The sequence below is a fragment of the Notechis scutatus genome, chromosome 1, assembly GCF_049901735.1.
Source record: "Notechis scutatus isolate UNSWTSFEM ecotype Mainland chromosome 1, rNotScu1.2, whole genome shotgun sequence".
NCBI classification, from domain to species: Eukaryota; Metazoa; Chordata; class Lepidosauria; order Squamata; family Elapidae; genus Notechis; species Notechis scutatus.
In genome coordinates this window covers 253,377,476-253,396,187 of record NC_142009.1, presented here as the reverse complement: position 1 = coordinate 253,396,187, position 18,712 = coordinate 253,377,476, and the positions used below count along the sequence as shown (strand labels likewise).

General features: G+C 34.3%; 1 protein-coding gene across 1 annotated transcript; it reads right to left on the bottom strand.

Moving 5' to 3' along the window:
• Positions 1-805: 805 nt before the first annotated feature.
• Positions 806-16,150, bottom strand: LIN7C (lin-7 cell polarity scaffold C). Its single transcript, XM_026664775.2, has 5 exons — positions 16,092-16,150; positions 10,231-10,349; positions 8,824-8,895; positions 6,920-7,129; positions 806-4,311 (listed from the first exon to the last, which is right to left on the bottom strand). The coding sequence occupies exons 1-5, from the start codon at positions 16,126-16,128 to the stop codon at positions 4,156-4,158; spliced, it is 594 nt and encodes a 197-aa protein (XP_026520560.1). The 5' UTR covers positions 16,129-16,150; the 3' UTR covers positions 806-4,155.
• Positions 16,151-18,712: the final 2,562 nt, after the last annotated feature.

The following is an 18,712-nucleotide window of genomic DNA, read 5'->3' as shown; positions in this document are numbered from 1 at the left end:
AGGTGGCAATCTGTATGGCCCCTTCACAAATTACATGAAATGGGGAAAACCTTAAAGACATAGGTTCCCTTATATCAAGGGTCTTTCAGTCCTCGTCCATGCACACTTGAGGCAGGAAATTGTTAACACAAAGGCTGTACTAAGCAAAAACATGGCTTGCTTTTAGATCCCCAAATCTAGCCAGTTGCCAAACAAGCAAATAAATCACAGCTTAGCATACATGAACTAAATGAACACAACACAGCACAACACTCAGAAAACAGCATTGACAAGTCAATGTTAATTTATGTAATTTCAATTTTTTTCACAATTCCATTGATTATCCTTTGTAGAGGAAGAAAAAATTCCTTCAAACTGACGCTGTTAGAAAAACTTAAAAGACACTCAAGCCTTGTGCCATGCTTTCAAGACATCAGAAATAAAACATAAAAGATTGGGTATGAGAAACATTTGTCACTCTAAAGTGCAATAAGCATGAAATTAAAATGGCTATACTAATCCTACCATTATCAGTACAGGAATGATGTATTAAGGCAGAAGAAAGCAGGTGTAGTTTGACACCTGTGGCTTTCGTCTAAGCTGCTCAGGTATCCATAGCCAAGCTCTGAAGAATGATATATACGAAGATTTTGAACCCAAGTTAATGTAAATGTAATCCCAGTGTTTCATGATAGAACAGAATTACAACTGTACATTTTATAACAATAATATCTATAACATTTATAGCATTTTATACCCAGAGCAGATATATGATTGGAAGAATACTTTTTACTTCTGATAATAAAATAAGTACATATAACAAAAATGAAATTTCAAATATTTATTTTCAAGTTCCTAAAAAATAGGGTTGTGGAACAGCAATAAATACATAATGATGATACAGTGTTTTTAGTTTTTGCTGATTCAATTATTGCATATATGCACATGTCAATACAGTGTAGTCAATGCATGTGTTCAGTGACATTAATTTCTTGATTCTTGATTGAACAAATTTAATCTGAATTTAAAAATGAGAGTTCAATCTTGCTACAGGATCCCATTTATGAAATATTATGGATTACAGCAATTGAGGTTTGGGTGAATCTTTCAGTTTCAGTTTAACATTAAAGAATATGATTAATTTATCCTGCCCTGCTGTATTCCTTTTTATTTGCTCCTTGCTATTAATGTCATGATATTTTTGTCATTGTCTATTCCTTTGTACAATCATGATTTAATCTCACATAGTTTTTTTAGGACAAGCCCACAAAACCCAAAAAGAAAAAAAAAACCAGAGTTAAGCACTAATTTTCAGATTACAATCTTATGTTCATTTGAACGTAGTAAGTTTGCGTAATATATTATAAAACTTTATAGCAGTCCTGGCTACTCCAAACTATTTATTTAGAGTAATAAAGCACGTTGCTATGTTCAATACATGAATACATTTTATAATAGCCTTTATCTCATTTTATCCTTCTTTTGAATATAGTAAACTTCAACACAAATCTAGCTGTATAAAATATTTCCTGATTGGCCCAACAATTTCACTTGGTCTTAGTCAATATTAGTTGCTTCATAAAAATATACAATTAAGCCTCATGGTTCTACAGACTGTTTACTGCTGCCAGCTGCAATTCACTGCTGTCTTAACAAATTGAAAAAAGCTTATTTCATACAGTTGCTGGATTTCAATAACCTGTACTCTATTATTCTAGGCAAACAGACAATTGCTAAATGCCAAGAAAGCATTTACAATTACTTGTACCAGCCTCTACTAATTTTTATAGGGTCACCTTATTAAACAAGATTATGCTGACATAGAAAGAAAAGACGATATTCCTATGACCTTTTATATTCTACTGCATATTCTAGTCATTCAGAAGGCAGATGTTATCAGACTCCCTTGAACTATAACAACCAGCAGACACTCAGACAAATGTTACATAGATCACATCAAGGATTCTTAAGGTGCAAACTTGAAATCTTCCTTTAGTTCCTTAAAGAGGTGGGAATAATAACAATTTTATCTCAGTCAAGGAGTAAAGCTGAAGAGAGATGACAAAACGATGAGGAAAAGAACAAGGCTCACACGTCTTACCTCATAATTGAAACTTTAAAGGTCATGGGAAAAGCAGAACAATACTTTATCCCTCCCCCCCTTGCCCCCATGCATAAGATAGTAATATGGTGGCTGAATGAGTTATTTAAAAATACCAAAAGACAATGCTCGGTATATTGTATCTAATGACCTCCATTCTCCAGGGAGCAGAATCAATGGCCAAACTCACTGTGTCAATTTTGTGAGAATGTTAAGGCTCTTTGATAACTGACATTTTAAAGTGGAGATGCAGAACCCAATATGTAAACCACTGGATTAATGCCCCACCACCACCACCTGACACAGCACTGCCAGTGATTGGAACCGGTAAGAACTGCAGCTTAACAATGACCAATACAGATGAGGTTTCCACTCATTTTAAAGTCCCACAAAGTAACCTAGGGGCCCAACCGCATAACTCTACTGCTAAAGACACTTTGTCATGCTAGGCAGTGCATGCTTTAAAACGGAGGCAACTTTTAAGAGTTTTAGCCCTTGCTGTTTTGAAACGCAGCATTCCTAGTTATGACAGGAAGATACAGGATAGCTCAGACTAATTCCAGCCATCATTTTCTTCATTTTCATATTACTTCAGTAGTCATTAATAGCTTTCTTGCACACTACTGGTACTAGGCTTGTTTTAAAACAGATCACAAAAAGGTATCTACTAAAGGATGTGAAAGCAGAAAAATTACCTAGAAAAAAACTGTCAGATCAGTATTATTTAGTCTAGAATCATGCCAACAGATTTACACAATCTTTTAAGTGTTATTTTTTCCTAGAACGGAGTATCTTTCCAATGTTAACATTTTTGTTTAAAAAATTCATAACAGTTCTTAGTTTTTTTAGCTGCACTCTAAAAGCAGAAAAAAGCATAACTGAACTCTGCATGTTGTAGAAAACATTAGAAAGTCATTCAGAATCATTCCTGAAGTAGATCCTTAACATTGTTTTCAATGAAAAACTACCCTGATAGAATTGAGAAAATTCAACATTCCTTCCCATACTGACCATCTTGATAATTGTGTAAAGTCTACAAACAGGACATCAGCACAATATTATTCTTCTGATCATACTCCCTAGCCAAAAGTCATGTTCTCTAGCACTCAGAGGTAAACTACATCCAACAGTGATGATAATACAGTTATCATAATGATCAGAAGCACAAACTGTTTTGCCCTCCAAGAGTATCACTAGTAAACTATATTTAGATAAATGAATTAAAAGAGAAAACTTAGGAATATAAACTTAATTTTTCTGCACTGCATGTAAATATTACCCTCCTAAATAGAAATACAAAACTCTGCAATTTCAATAAATGTTTAGAGATCAATACAAAGGTATAAATTATTGGAATGCTTACTGCTAGATTTGAGGATGTTAAGCACTAAAGTTTTAAATAAGAGATCACCTGTTGCAAAATATTCATAAAACAAGATTAGATGTTGGAATTGTCAAATATATAATTATGACCAAGAACATGCCTAAAAACTTGTTCATCAAAAATACAAATTGTACTTAGCCATACAATTATGACTATTTGCATGAAGATGACACACTTTCGTGCCAAGATCTGTATTATATCTTTTACTCAAAATATTTTATCTTTTAAATAAAGCCAAATTAAAAAAACTACTAGAAAAACAATGATACAAATGCTGAAACTATCTTATTAAAGTATACTTAATTAATTTACAAATTTGTCTTTGTTAAGTACAGGTTTGAATTTTAAATAAGTATTTGTAAAATCACAGTTACAAATGTTTATGTAAACTTTTCTTCTGAAAACATTAGAATATTCAAGAGATTTGTAAAAGACCAACATATTAATAAAATGAACATATTTTAACTAAAATGTTTCCATGAATAGAACAAATATACTTTTCCTTGAATTATATGCACAGATCTGCATCCAAATGAGTCTGTTAAATAATATCCAGCTGAAAAAGAAGCAAAATCCTTGCCCCTTTTCCAAATATGAATTCTGTTACACCCTGTAAAGTAGATGTAGAGGAAAAGAGCCAGAAAATCTACTGTAAGCCATCCATTCCTATAACACTTGATGTAATTCAGTATTAATTCTGTTGCCTGCGTTTTGCTGATCTCATTTTTTCAAATCGTGATTCCATCTCTTCCAGGACTTTGGGTGTATAGCGTACAACCAACTTAACTTTTCCTTGAGCTGCTTTTAGAAGTTCTACAGCTTTTTCATGGTGCTCCCCTTCAACACTCTGAAAAAAAATACATATATATGTTATATATTCCATTAGTATGCATTCAACAAGTATTCTAAGAATCAAGGACTGTTATTTATAATATAAGATTTATGTTTCCTTTTGTCCTCTCCAAACCATTCCAAATTAAAACCATGTTTCTCAAATCGTGAGTCCTGATGTTATTAAGTAGCCCATACAATGTTTTCATCATCTCAGCCCATGTAGATTGCATTCATTTCCTTAGAAGCACACCATTACTATTTCCTTTAAGAGACAGGGGGACCTGCCTATCTTTCTTCCCAATGTGTCATTTTCAAATTCTATCCAAGTATCCATATTGTAATTGAAAATGACAGTTATACATTGTAATTATGAAACAATGAATGTGAATATACTCACTCTTAACTACCAATGTTCACAGGAAAAGAAACAACTCAAAATTTATTGTCAATTTACAAGTGGAATCAGAAAAGTAAATTTTTATAAAAATTCAAACTAAAACATATGTGAAGCAAAATGTTTATAAGGAAAAAAGCTGAGTTTTAAATTTAGAAACATAGAAAAAATAGTGAGAAACAATTTTTCATAAATAAGCTTCTACAGTTGTATACAAAAGTTTAAGAAAACAGAAAAATTCTTTTTAAGAAAGAATTTTTTAAAGAAAACAGTAATATAGCAGGTGAAGAAGTTTGAAAACCTTTCCAGTTGTTTCAGTTAGAGAAAAATTGTTAATAATACCTAAGAATTGATTTACTCAGCCTGTGCCTGTAATAGCCAGGTGAAGACAATTCCACAGGTAAGCAAATATAGTTTTAACATTTTAGAGTGGGATTCTTCTGTCTGTTTTCAAGACCACAAATGCTTCTAAATATCTGTTTGGATATTTGAAAATACAGATCATTCTTGCCAATCATCAAACATCTATTCTGCTTTTGGGCTGTATGGCAGTCAGGGACATAGATAATATTTTCTTCTATTGGCTAGAAAATATTGGGCAGATAAAATAATAGATTTAATTACGTAACAGCCCAATCCTTATAACCTTTCACTAGGCATTAAAAACTTGACTTTTCCATCAAATATTTAAGATCTGGATAGTTTTTGTTTATATTGATTGTGAGGCATCGCATTATTATTGGTTGCTAATTGTTTTTAATTATGTCATTTTTAAAAATTTTGTTTTGTTAGCAGCGTACAGTCATGTATATGAGATGAACAGCTATATAAATTTATTTAAGTAAATACATTTAAATTTATTTAAGCAAATATATTCTAGTAGCATCTCCTATCAGTCAGTGAAGAAATTGAAACTTTTCACTTTTAGCAAAACAACAATGTAAAAAATATATCCAAATCAGATATGAAGCTGATATTCTGAGTCCTGCAAGGAAGGGTGATGAGGAAAATCCAAAAGCAAATATAAAAGATTCTCATAGCTCTGGCTACTTTACAAATTTTAAAGTTACTAGTTTTGCAAAAGGAGAGGTTACAAAGTATTGACTGAAAGAGCATCCAGACTTCTCTACCTGCCATATTCATGAATTTCATATTTTGAATCTGAATATCCTTGCATATAAATTGTTACATATAAGTCCACTTCTACAGTCTTGTCATGCTTGTCCTATGCAGAAGTTTTGTCCACTTTTATTCATTTAAAACTTACAATTTGACTGGTGGTGTGTAACTTTTGGTGTACAGTGGAAACTAAATGCAAGAGGATTTTTTACAATTGTAAAGATGGTTAATCGACCTCCCCACAATATTTTATAACTTCACAAGCAGCTTGTCTGTTAAAGTCCAATTACAAATGGAATCAAAACAGAAAGGGCAGCAGGGATTGTAAATATCTGGAAAAAGATATTGAATATCAATATGAAGGTCTGGTTTGATTAGCTAAAATGGATCAATTGAAATATAGATAACAATAATTTGTTATTGCAGTCTGATTTAATTGTGCAGAGAACAGCCGAACTTTTTTTAGTTATCCCTATGTTTCTTTTTTGTTTACATAATACAAATTAAACTCTTGCATATAAGCCTAGCATTTAATTACTGCATATATGTTTTATCAATATTCTGACATACATTTTGATATATGGCATCAATAAATGAATTGGGAAATATAAAAGCCTATGGATAACTTGCAATCAGCACACTCATTTAGCGTGTACACAGATCTAGATGACAATCAACTTTGTAATCAAAGACTGAACTTTTAAAGCATGCCTAACTTAATTTTATCTAAGAGGAAGTTCTCAGAGATAAATTAGATTAAAAGAAAATACTGGATCTTAATGATAAAACCCAATGTAACTAGGATAAGAAAGCCAAACATTTCAGCTCCTTCATTTTAACTATAATGATAGATTTCTTAATGATATTCTGACAAAACCATAGTTGTTTTTTTTAAAGTGTGTACTCATTGTCTTATTTTTAAGTTTAAATGTTACTTCATGAAATGTCTGTTTGAACTACCAAATTTATAAAATTTCTCAAATACGGTTATATTTCTCTGACCATTTCAATTGCAAACTACAACCACCATTAAGTACTTCATATCCTTTTAATGCCCTCAAGCGGTCACATTTAGCTACTACAAGCGGAAATTGAATTCCATCCCTACCACTCCGTTTACAGAAAGAAGTTGGTCTCCACGCTTCAATCCCCCGTGTCTATCAGCAATACCACCTGGGATAATTCGGGATATATAGATTGGAGAATTTTGCTCCTTGCCGCCCATGATGTTGAATCCAAGCCCTTCGTCTGTTTTGGGAAGTTCAACGACTCTGGGATGTGAATGACCTTCACTGGCGGCAAAAGCAGCAACTGTAGCCTATAAAATCCAGAAACCTCCAGTTTATCCTCCAGTTCATTGGATGTATTCATTCTAGCATCAATTTCAAAATATCCTGAAACTGAAATTGTTCAAAAGGCATAAATGTATTCAAGTAAGTCTCAGAATTGCATTCTAAAGAAAGTACAACTCAGTGAAACATATCCACATAAACTGTCAAATAATTCATTTACCTTATTTTGTTAAAAAAAGCAGTGAAGGTTTCATAATCCTACCTCCTCCCCATGTGCATCTTGTTTCCTTCCTTGCCATCTAAATTTCTAAGCCAATTTTAATGTTAATATTATTTCAATGTTTTAAATATTATTTTAATGTTTTATTTTGGGTTTTTTTTTGGCTGTAAACCACCTAAAGTCACTTCTAGGCAACATGGGTGGCATATAGGTTTAATGAATAAATAATAAATACATGGAATGAGAACACTTGGTCTATTTGTACTTTTTTGAAGTGCTACAGTTTATTACATAGGCACATTCTTTGTAACAAATACAGTATGATGTATTTTAACTTATTTTGGAACAAAGTACAAGATGTTTAATAAGAAACAGGTACAAGTGGATTAACAACAAATGTTCCAAAGCCAGACCGTACCTTTCATTCTATTCTGTCCTTCAAGATCGAAAGATCAGATTCCTGCCACAGGTAGTTCTCACTTACTGACTATTCACTGACCACTTTGAAGTTACAAAGTGCTGAAAATATAATTTTATGACTACTGCCTGCATTTATAACCTTTCCAATACCCCTCAGTCATGTGATACTCTTTATAGTCAGTACACAATGCCTTGCAACCAACATATTTTGTTATTTTTCCCTTGCAGAAAAAGAAACTGGAGAGAAAGGGATTACAAGAGAGTAAGCAGGTACACAATGGGGGAACACACATTGAAAATAATCTGCTGGTGCCAGCTGCTGAAAGCAGTAGTGTTATGGTAATGTAACAGCCTTATATTTTCCTTATTGTATTCCTGTTTTTTCCCCTCTCCTCTCAGAGAAGAGAAATTGAAGACGAACCGATATCAAGAGTAAACAAACACACAATGGGGAATACACAAGGCTGTTTGTGTAGCACACACTTGCAACTACCAACTCCAACATATTCCTTTCAATGTATACTTCCTTCTATATGCCTTCATACTTTCGTCCTTGCCAATAAATGTCAATACAAATATTAATTGCCTTCCTGTATATTATCCCAGCATCAGGGAGACCATTCAAAAAGATTAGGAGGAAAACAAGTCTAAGGTATAAAATTGATTAGTCTTGGGAGTTTTGAACCAGAAAAACACAATTGTAGACATGTGATTTTTCACTTTGCTTAGCAATGCAGATCTTAATTGTGGTCATTAAATGAGGACTACCTGCATTCACAACTAACTTACTATCTATGTGTGTATGATACACACAAAAAGTACCAATCCAGCAGGTATGTCAATTAGAAAGTATAAAACATGTAGCAAACTTGTGTAAATGGATTAGTAAATATTAACTACTTCAGTTCATTATATGGGGAAAATTTTAAAAGGGCAGTTCAATAGTAGTGGCATCCATATACTGAAACTATTATTCACTGGGATATATTCATAGTTTGATAACTTAATTAGGAGTTGCTAGAAGAAGTTCACTCTTAAGTACTTTTTTTCATTTGTTAGCACAATTAATAGGTCTCTTACCTTTGCTGTAGCATTAGCTCTTACTTCTGGGCTACTGCTGATGTCCACAGTCTCATACACGTGTTCATATACCTTTAGAAAATAAAAATATTAACATATGTTTTAACTAGGTAGGGATCATTAAGTATATAAGCAAACTGTGAAATTATATTATAAAAATATAATGTTTTAAAGTTATCTCCATACATATGATTTTGTTTTAAAGCACCTCCGTGATCATTCACTGTGTCCATGGGGACACTGCAGCCCCATCTACCTCCATCTGAACCTGATGGGATCCCATAGCACTTGGGCTTGCTCCCCAGGCTTCCTGGAAGCAGCCACCATTTTCAACGCCCCAACAATTCCTTGTGAAAATGGCTGCTTTCAGAGCTTTCTGCCCTGATCAGCTGGATGTCGGAGACTGCAAACTTCTTCTGGCTCTTGTTAGCCTTTGGGAAGCTAGCTGCCTGCATTCAATTTTTTATCCCATTTAAAAACCTCATTTGCTAAATTTACTGCATATCCAGGGTGACAAAATCTGTTAAATTACTTACCTTCATTCCAGTCTGAAGAGCAGAGGAAAGGAAGCAACCAAGCAAAGAAAATTTTTCTGCACCATCCTTCAGCTCTGGAGGAGCTGAAAAAAGGTTCAGTCCCAAAGCAAAACTGTCTAAAGCACAAAATATACAGCAAATGGCCATGAAACTGGTCCTAAAAGGAATCAGACAGACAGCAAAAAGCTTTCCAAAGCCTTCCAAGCTTTTTGCTGTCTCACTTCCTTAAATCAAATAAATTTAACAAATGAGGTTTTTTAAAAGGGATAGTGATTGGAGGAAAGAGATGGAGATTTTAATTTAATAAAACCTAATTATTGGGGGGGGGGGGAATCAACAAGTCTGTCCCTCCCAGTTTTGATATGTTTTTTTAATTGAAGAAAAGTAAATTTCTGGGGAAGGGAGTGGGAGAAGTGGGATAAGCAAAGGCTTTAGAGTTGGTCCTGGAGCTCTTGGCTTCCCAAAGGTTAGTAAGAGTCAGGAGAGATTTGTGGTCTTCCAATGGGCAGCTGATTGTGGCACAGGCTCAGCCCACAAGCTGGCCAAGCATAGAGGCTTGTTTGGAAGCCTCTCTGGCATTGGAATGCAGCACTGGTCCCTAATCTACCTGGGCTCTTTTCTCTGCTGGCCAGTTTTTTGATTTTACAATCCTTTATAGACCCAGTTGGATGGTAGGCATCCTCTACCCGCGAAGTCCCCTTGCTCACTTAATGACCTGCAGGTTCAGAATAGGGGATGTTAAGGAGGCTGTCTCACATAACGATTGTCACCACTTGAAACCAATTGTCGCCACTGGCAACCGTAACGGGCAGGGTCCATTAGGGCCACAAGTCAAGGACTACTTGTATATGCATTTCAAAAATACACTTACCTCCCTTACAGCATTACAAAATTCACTTTGAAGGACCCTTTGTAAAGCCTGCAATTTTTGAGGGGGTACCTCACCACTCCTTTGTAACTTTTCCAGCAATTCAATAGCTCGGCAAATATCTGGAGGAAGATATAACAAAACAATGTGAGCTACTGAACTTTACACAAATAACATTTTTAACACCTTGACATGGCTGCCCACAATATGCTATTCAGTAACATACCATTTCAATTATATTCAGATATTCCCTTTACAAAGGAGTTTCTGTATTTCCCATTTCAAATTAAAGAGTTTTAAACAAGGCATAGCTAACTTATGAATGATTTTTCTCCCCTACGATGTGAATATCTCTAACAACAATTTCTATAGTATCTCAGAAGGGATCTCCCTATCATATTATCCTGTTCATTATTTTCATAACTTTTTGATAAAGCTGCACAAGTTAACAAGTTTTACATTTATATATATATATATTTTGTATACTATTCAGCATCAATTAAGAGTTGAGTGTTTATAATAAATATAATCATAATCATTCAATGCATAATTTTTTGGAATTTGGATCCATACTGCAATAATACTATCCAAACATTCTTATTAATTTTCTATTTGATTTGAGCATTCAAGGTAGCCTAGGATTGCATTCCAAATATAAAAGTGCATAATATTTAATTGAAGATATCCTATCTTCGTGTAAAATATTTCTGCTTGTTTGAATGTATCCATACTTTTAAACAGCTGTGACTTTTTTTGCATTTCTTAAATCCAATTCTCAAAATCAATTCTCAAAACAGCAAAAGAAGGATGAGTTAAAGTACTAGAAATTCTTCACGACTGATCTTTCAGCTATTCAAACTTTATTTCTTCATTTTTTTATAGGGTAATGAAGGAAAGGACACCACTTCGGATATAAATTTTATCCTAGCTGTGCTCAATAGTTGCAAATTTAAATAATGTGGCTTGGTGGCATATATTCCATAGGAATTGTGAATGCCTTGGAGAAAAATCCCAACTAATGCAGACAAACATGTACAAAATGTCTTCCTAAGGAATAAAAACTGGAAAAGGAATTTGTTCTAAATAAATATTCTATATTTTAAAAAGTGTGAATGATCTCTGATTAAAAAAAACATAGATACAATTACTATACATCTTACTTTTCTTCGGGAGAAGAAAAATGAATTTTCTACATGGATTAAGATAATTCATAGAATAGAGTGATCTTAAAATCAGGAGCCTTTGGTAAAGATAGTGCCAACTATATTTGGTGTGACATAATTAACAAAATAAAAAGGGGAATACTGATGGTAAAATACATTTTATCTTACAAACACCACCTTATTGTTGCAGTATAAATCCTTGAAACTATTCATTATGCACACTTTATTGTAGAGCAGGAATGGGTAAGTAATAACCTGCCTTTGGTTGCTAAACCAGTTTTGCAATTCCAAAAGGCCCTTGTAATCAATTCATTTATTTAAAATAGAGTAATTACTAAAATTAGTGACCACTAAAATTTTTATGGACTAAGGAAATGGAGTTTAGCAACATTGGATAAGTAACTTTTCCACAATTTTCTAATTCTAATTTTAGAAAACATCTTGTAAAAATATTTGCTCAAAAATATTTTCCCTTTTTCAGTAAAAGATAATTCACAATTTCAATTATTTATCCAAACCAGAATAATCATTATCATCTTTTTAGCCATTGTCTATTCACTGCAGGATGAAGGCCTTTTCCGCATACTGTATTTCCAACCAATATGATCTTGAGCTTTCTTTTGCCAATTGGGCCAATCATACTTGCTAATGTTGTCATTCCATCTTGTTTTAGGACTCTTTCGTGGACACCTTTTGTCAAGTGGGATCCATTCTATGATTGCCTTGGTCCACCTAACAACAGTTCCTCTTGCTATGTGACCAACCAATTTCCATTTCAATTCTTCACTCTCTTGATATTGCATACTTTCGTTTGTTCTTTAATCCATGTGTGGGACTTTCTATCTTGTCTTGTAACGCTGAGCATGTGTCTTTCCATGGCTCTGTGCCACTCGTAGCTTTTGTATAGATTGTAAAATTAGTGTCCATGTTTCACCAGCGAATGTTAGAACAGGTAGCAGAGACTGATCAAAAGCTCTTCTCTTCAGGTATAGGGGGAGGTTGTTCTTGAAAATTAAGCTTAGCTTGCCAAATACTTGCCAATCACATTTAACACACTATTCAATTTTCTTTATTGTATGAACTTCCATTGAGATCCACTGGCCAAGATATACTATGTATATCTACTACATTTAGTTCTTCTCCAGAAATTTTTAAAAAATTCCTTTTTTTGGTGAATTTATTAAACATAACCTGGCTCTTTTTCAGGTTTATTTTTAAGCCAAATGGTTCTCCTGCTTTTGCAGTTCTTGAAAAAAAAACAGAATGATAGCGTTCCTAAATAAATGTTACTCAATTCATGTTTCAGTTAATACCTTAAAGAATTACAGTACTATAGTATATGCCAGGGTTTATCATGTCTCATGTTTCAAGATCTCAGAATAGGCCTTTAGCAAAAGCTGAAGTGGCAAAAGGATGTTAATATAATAGGGCTCTATGTTTCCTGCATAAAATGTTTTGCAAGCAACTGCCAAAAGCTTAATTACTGGGTATGGAAATCATTAACTTTGTTAACCATCAAAACAGCTGAGCAAAACCAATATTTTCCACAGCAGTCTTTATTTGAAGATTAGAAATCAAAACATAAAGGCTTCACATGACAAAGGACAGGTCCAACAGCCGAGTCCAAGCATCATATTCTTTTGAATATTGTTTAATTTGTCTTGAGTGACTGAAAAGCAAATGATAAAATACTGTCCAGAATAAATATAATTACAATAAACCACTATAAGACGTCTATAATCTCAAAAGCTGTGACAGTTCCAGTTCTGTAAATGTACTGACAACTACTGATAAACATTTCATAAGATATAATCAGCGTAACCAAGCTTTTAACCATTGGCAAATGCTTTTCTATTACAATTATGACTTAAAAACTGGCACACTTAAAAACTTCTGAGAATGATTATATATAACATTAAGAACAGTGGTTATTTATAGATTTCTTTAAATTTTGCACAAATAGAAAGTTAAGGATATGTGCAAGTTTTTATTTAGATATCCAATATTTAGTGACAGGTTATTATATTATATTGGGAAATTTACATGTTTCCTTTTTTCTTTGTGCACAATTCTTCAGAACTTTAACAAGCTTTTGAAAATCCAATAAAGTTATCCAGGTCACTCTTTTGGTTTGTTATTTTATATCCTTTTCATTATTAAGATATCAGCTAGCTTCTTTTGTATGTTAAGTGTAAAATCTATTTCCATACGTAATTTTTGTAGCTTGTCATTTTTAAATTCACTTTCAAGTCAGCCTCAATCTTGTCAGGTAAAATCTGTTGCTCTTCCATAACCTCTTTTAAACACAGTCCATCTATAGAAGCAGACACCTTTAAAATTATCTTTTGGGTCCATTCTTCAAAAATATGCATCAGTATGTCAAGCATTAAAATATTTTGCTTCATTCTGCATTTAAAAATTGAGTTTAAGTGTTCTTCTTCTTTAATTGTAATCTTTAATTCCTTCTTCCTTTAGTGTCCAATTTTTAAAGTCTTTATCTTATTTTTTATAAAAGAATTCAAAATAACAGTATCTATGGAGATACATACAGGTATATTGTATTGATACATATACATATATATTGTAAAACCTGTTGATCCAAAGGTTCCCAATAGGTGAAAAGCAGTTAACAAGCAATTGTGGAAAACGATTAGAAAGTATGCAAACCCAATGTCCTTTCAAAGATCCTGTGATTTGAGCAACATGGTTATTCCCTTCCAGAGCTCTAAACCTGCAGGAAAGCACTATCTTACAGTCTCTTTCAAGGAGCCCTTGTGAGCAACCTCAAATTCTCTCCTTGTCCAGAGAGGAATGATCAAATAACTGGTCTACCTGCTGGCTCTTCATCTCAGCATGGATGTCTGATTTTTACAGAGCCATTTTCAGCCTGCGATATATTGGGAGTTCTAATCCTCTAGGAAAATAGATGTTGTAATCGTAAATCTTGCAGAAGAGGCAAGACAGAAAACAGTAAGTTTCCATTTAAGAAGCTTCATTATTTGTGATATTTTGAAATATCTTGGATCTAAAAGGACATTGAGCGATTCATTTGGAATATGGTTTTTACTCTTGTAAAAGTTTTGCCATGAGGATAAAAGGTGGAAGACTATTTTTAGTTTCTTAGAGAAAAGTCAGAAGTGCACCAACAATGAAGAAAGCTGTATTAGGATATGCTATCTAAATTGTGAATTTGGACAAGCTTCCTAATTCAAGACTTTTCTAAACAAATCTGAAAGGAAAATAATCTAATATTGTTCTTTAATCCTTACTTGACAGTTCATTTAATGTTTGCTTTTACTGGATGGAAAGATGCACAGCAGTCTTATAATGCCCCAGGCATTGGGGCCAGGATGTTAAATCATTGGTGCTCTTATATTTTGAGTGTATACATGGGAACCAACTTTTTTTTTTACCAGGGCCTTGATCTAAATTGTTTTCTTAAGTTTTTAAAAAATTTGACATTTTATATGGTTTGCCTCCCAGAATTTCACTGGTGAGCCATGTAAATTTGATAAATAAATGTTAACTGAAGTAAAATTAAATGTTCTAGTTCAACTGCCTCTTGGGTACATACATATTGTTACTTCACAAATGACTGGAGATATTTCATTTTTAGTTAAATAGTATAACTATACAACCACATAATTTGGGACTAAAAATACATCTGCATTTCATTCAATCCAAGGTACATTTAAAATATAGAAGGAAATGGCATCTTCCTTTAGTCCAATGAAGATCCTATTTGACCATCCAAATGTATGCATATGAATTTGGAATGGGCCACAGAATGGGTAGCCTGTATGTTAATAATTTTTTTCTCTTGGCTAAAGCATTAATTGTGCTTTTTATGAATGGATCAAAAAGTGCCTCTACACCAAATTTTTTCTAATTGCTTTACCCTTACTAGAACATAATGGTTCCTAAAACATCATGAATATATTCAACTAGCTGACAAATCACCTATCAAAAGAACTTCAACATCATCTGGATTTAAACTCAGGTAATTGGATTATAGAATAATCCAAGATTAGCCTATTTTTGACTTTTCAGCCTAGCCTACATTCCCTGGTACTTCTCGAAGGCTTTCCTTCGAAGTATGGACCAGAAAGAACCAAACTCTGCTCAAGTTCTGAATTGAAACACGGTTGGCCAGGTGCTTAGCCATAGCGCATATTGAATTTGACGCTTTTATTATTGGCTTTGTGTGTGTGTGTGTCCTGCAACGTTGTGTGAACCCATCTCCTTTGATTCACTAGATTCTACAAACACCCAAAAGGAATCTCTGTATAATGCAATAATGTTAAGTTAATCGCGTTATACCAAAACGGCCTTAGGTAAAAGGAGGCAGCTCCCTTATGTTCATCGTTGGTGGATATTAAAAGGCTCATCTTTTACAACATAAGCTTTCATCGGGAGCGGCAACTTCAACGACCGACCCTTCGGATATTGTTGGATTACAACTCATCTACGCGGGTGAGAGCTGATACGGGCTCTAATTCCTATCAGCATCTGGAGAACCGCCACCCCTCCTCCATACAGCCAAGCTCAGGATATCTCAAGCGCCTGCCAAGCCCGGTGGAGAGCTCAAAGTGCCTCCCTCGCTCTTTTTTACACACGCACACACACCGCTTTTAGTCGGTTCTTCAAATTCCCCCACCCGTCCCGTCTCCCCTCCAGGAGCCGCGGCGCTTCTCTTCTCACCTCGCTCCAGCCGCACAGGTTCTCCTAGGGCCGCCATCTTTCCCTCCACCTCCTCTCCTGCCCTCAGCTGCTGGAGCGGAAGTGACGTCGACGGCAGGCATTGCTGTTTAAACGACGCGAGGCCGGCAAAGTAAATGGAACACTCGAGTTCTGCCTTCGAGCCTCCTTGCCTTGCAGACTCGGCGGCAAGTTTGGCTGCTTTCCGCCAGACGGTGCCTCTTTCAATGAAAGCGTGGCTCCAACTATTGCCCTCTCTTTGCCCGGAGAAGGTAGATCATTTTAGTCCGAAAGGTGTCCCACCCCCAAGAGGCAACTGGACTTTATAGTTTTTCTTTGAAGATGTTTCACTTCTCCTCCAAGAAGCTTCCTTAGCTCTGACTGGATGGTATGGAATGGAAGGATTTATACTCTTTGCAGACAGCTGGTCATTTGTATCTTTTTAGAGAGTGTAGTTGAGGCCACCTGGAGGTTTATCTGGGTCCTCAGCGTCACCTGAGTAGTACAGATTTGGATGTGGAGCCTTCATGGAACTGTTGAAAGGACCGTGTTGTAGAATGGAGATAGATAATGTATCTATCCAGTCCAATCCCCACCATCCATCTACTCAGAACTGAAGAAGCTTCTTGGATGAGAAGTGAAATGTTGCCTCTTGAAAAAAAAAAAAAAAAAAAAAAGCACCTTTGGGACAATCGTGACTTGGATGACTGAGCATCTCCATAGACACATGGCTCATTTTAGTTGTGCCTGCATCACTGTGAGATTTCCTGCAGCCTGGAGAAAAGAAAAAAAAAAAAGCCTGCCAGATGAACTTATTTGGGCTTCAGACTGTTTCCTCACTGAGTCTGTATTGAAAACGAAGGAAGGATGCGAGGTTGATAAAGACCCACAGCCGTTGTGGGCCGGTTCCTGTGCAAAGCATGAGAAGAGCCAAAGCCATGCCAAAAGAGTTTACAGGTAGTCCTTGACTTACAACCACAATGGGGGCCCACATTTCTGTGGTTAAGCAAAACATTTGTGTAGGTGAATTTTGCCCCATTTTACCTGTGATTTTTCTTGTCATGGTTGTTAAGTGAATCACTGCAGTCATTAAGTCAGTAACACAGTTGTTAAGGGAATCTGACTTCCCCCATTGACTTTGCTTGTCAGAAGGTCTCAAAAAGGAATCCCGTGTCCCTGGAACACTGCAACCGTCATAAATATGAGTAAGTTGCCAAATGTCAGAATTCTGATTATGTGGGGATGATCATAAGTGTGAAAAATCTTCATAAGTCACTTTTTTCATTGTTGTTGTAACAGAACAGTCACTAAATGAACTACTGAAGGTCAAGAACTACCTGCATTTATTAAACTTGTATGCTGCCCATCAAGCCAAAGGTGAATAATAAGCCACTGTTTAAAAAACTGGTTAAATCATCATGCTAACCATTGCCTATTCACTGCAGGATGAAGGCCTCTTCCACATGTTTTCAACCAAACACTCTTGGCTTTCATTTGCCAATTGGGCCCACAATAGTTGCTGATGTCACCAATCCATCTTGTTTTAAGTATCTTTCGTGAATGCTTTTTATCAAGTGGGATCCATTCTTTTTTTTTTTTTTAAACAAGTTTTATTAATTTTTTCAAAACACACAAATCATCATTATCCATTACATGTTTAAACCTTTTTCCATTATAAATTTAACAAGTCAGATAAACTATAATTCTATTTTAAACCATTTCCATATAAACATACAAAAACCTCTTATCCAATTTCTCTTTACTTCTCTTTACTCTTATTCCATTTCATTATTATTATTTCATCTTTTTCTTTCTGACTTAGTTACCATTATTCTCATTCTATATTTCTGCAAGGTTTTATTAATTCTCCCCCAAAAACCATACACACAACACACAAAACATAAAAAGATCTTTTGGAAAGCAATTTGGACCCAGGTATCTCTCTTCATGGACTTCAATTATATTCATGCTCATCTTACCTATCATTACTTATTTTATTTACCATTCTAAGTCTTCTATATTAACTTCTCCACATATTTCACTCTTCTTAATTCTATCTTAATTAATCATCTTAATTTGGGTCATTATATTTGTATCTTTTGTCCATTCTTTATTGTCCTTTGTCTCGCCTTTAAAAAAAAAAAAAAAAGTTTCTCCTGAAATCACTAATCAGAGTATGATGCCTTTCTATCTCCCCTAAATTAATCAAATAAACCTTTAAAATAGCACCCAATACCCAATCCGATTTTGCTTGGTACATTCTATCTAAATAGTACATCCAGAATAATTAAATACATAGTTAAACAATAGATCTGAATATTAAAAACAAATACTATAATAGAAATTTTATAATAACATCAATACCATAATCTTATTAAACTCTTTAATTAAAACTCAATATTCTAAACCTCCCCTCATATTATTAAATTCTAAAACCAATCATTATTAAACATTTCACCATTTTAATCTCTTATCAACTCTTAAACCATTTAAGTTTTCTATTTCTAATACAATACTACAATATCATCTTATGTACCTTGCAAAATCTTTTGAAGAAATTATACTTTATCCTTTTTCCCTAAAAAAGATTCCTTTTTCCCATTTAATTTCAAAACTTTGTAGCT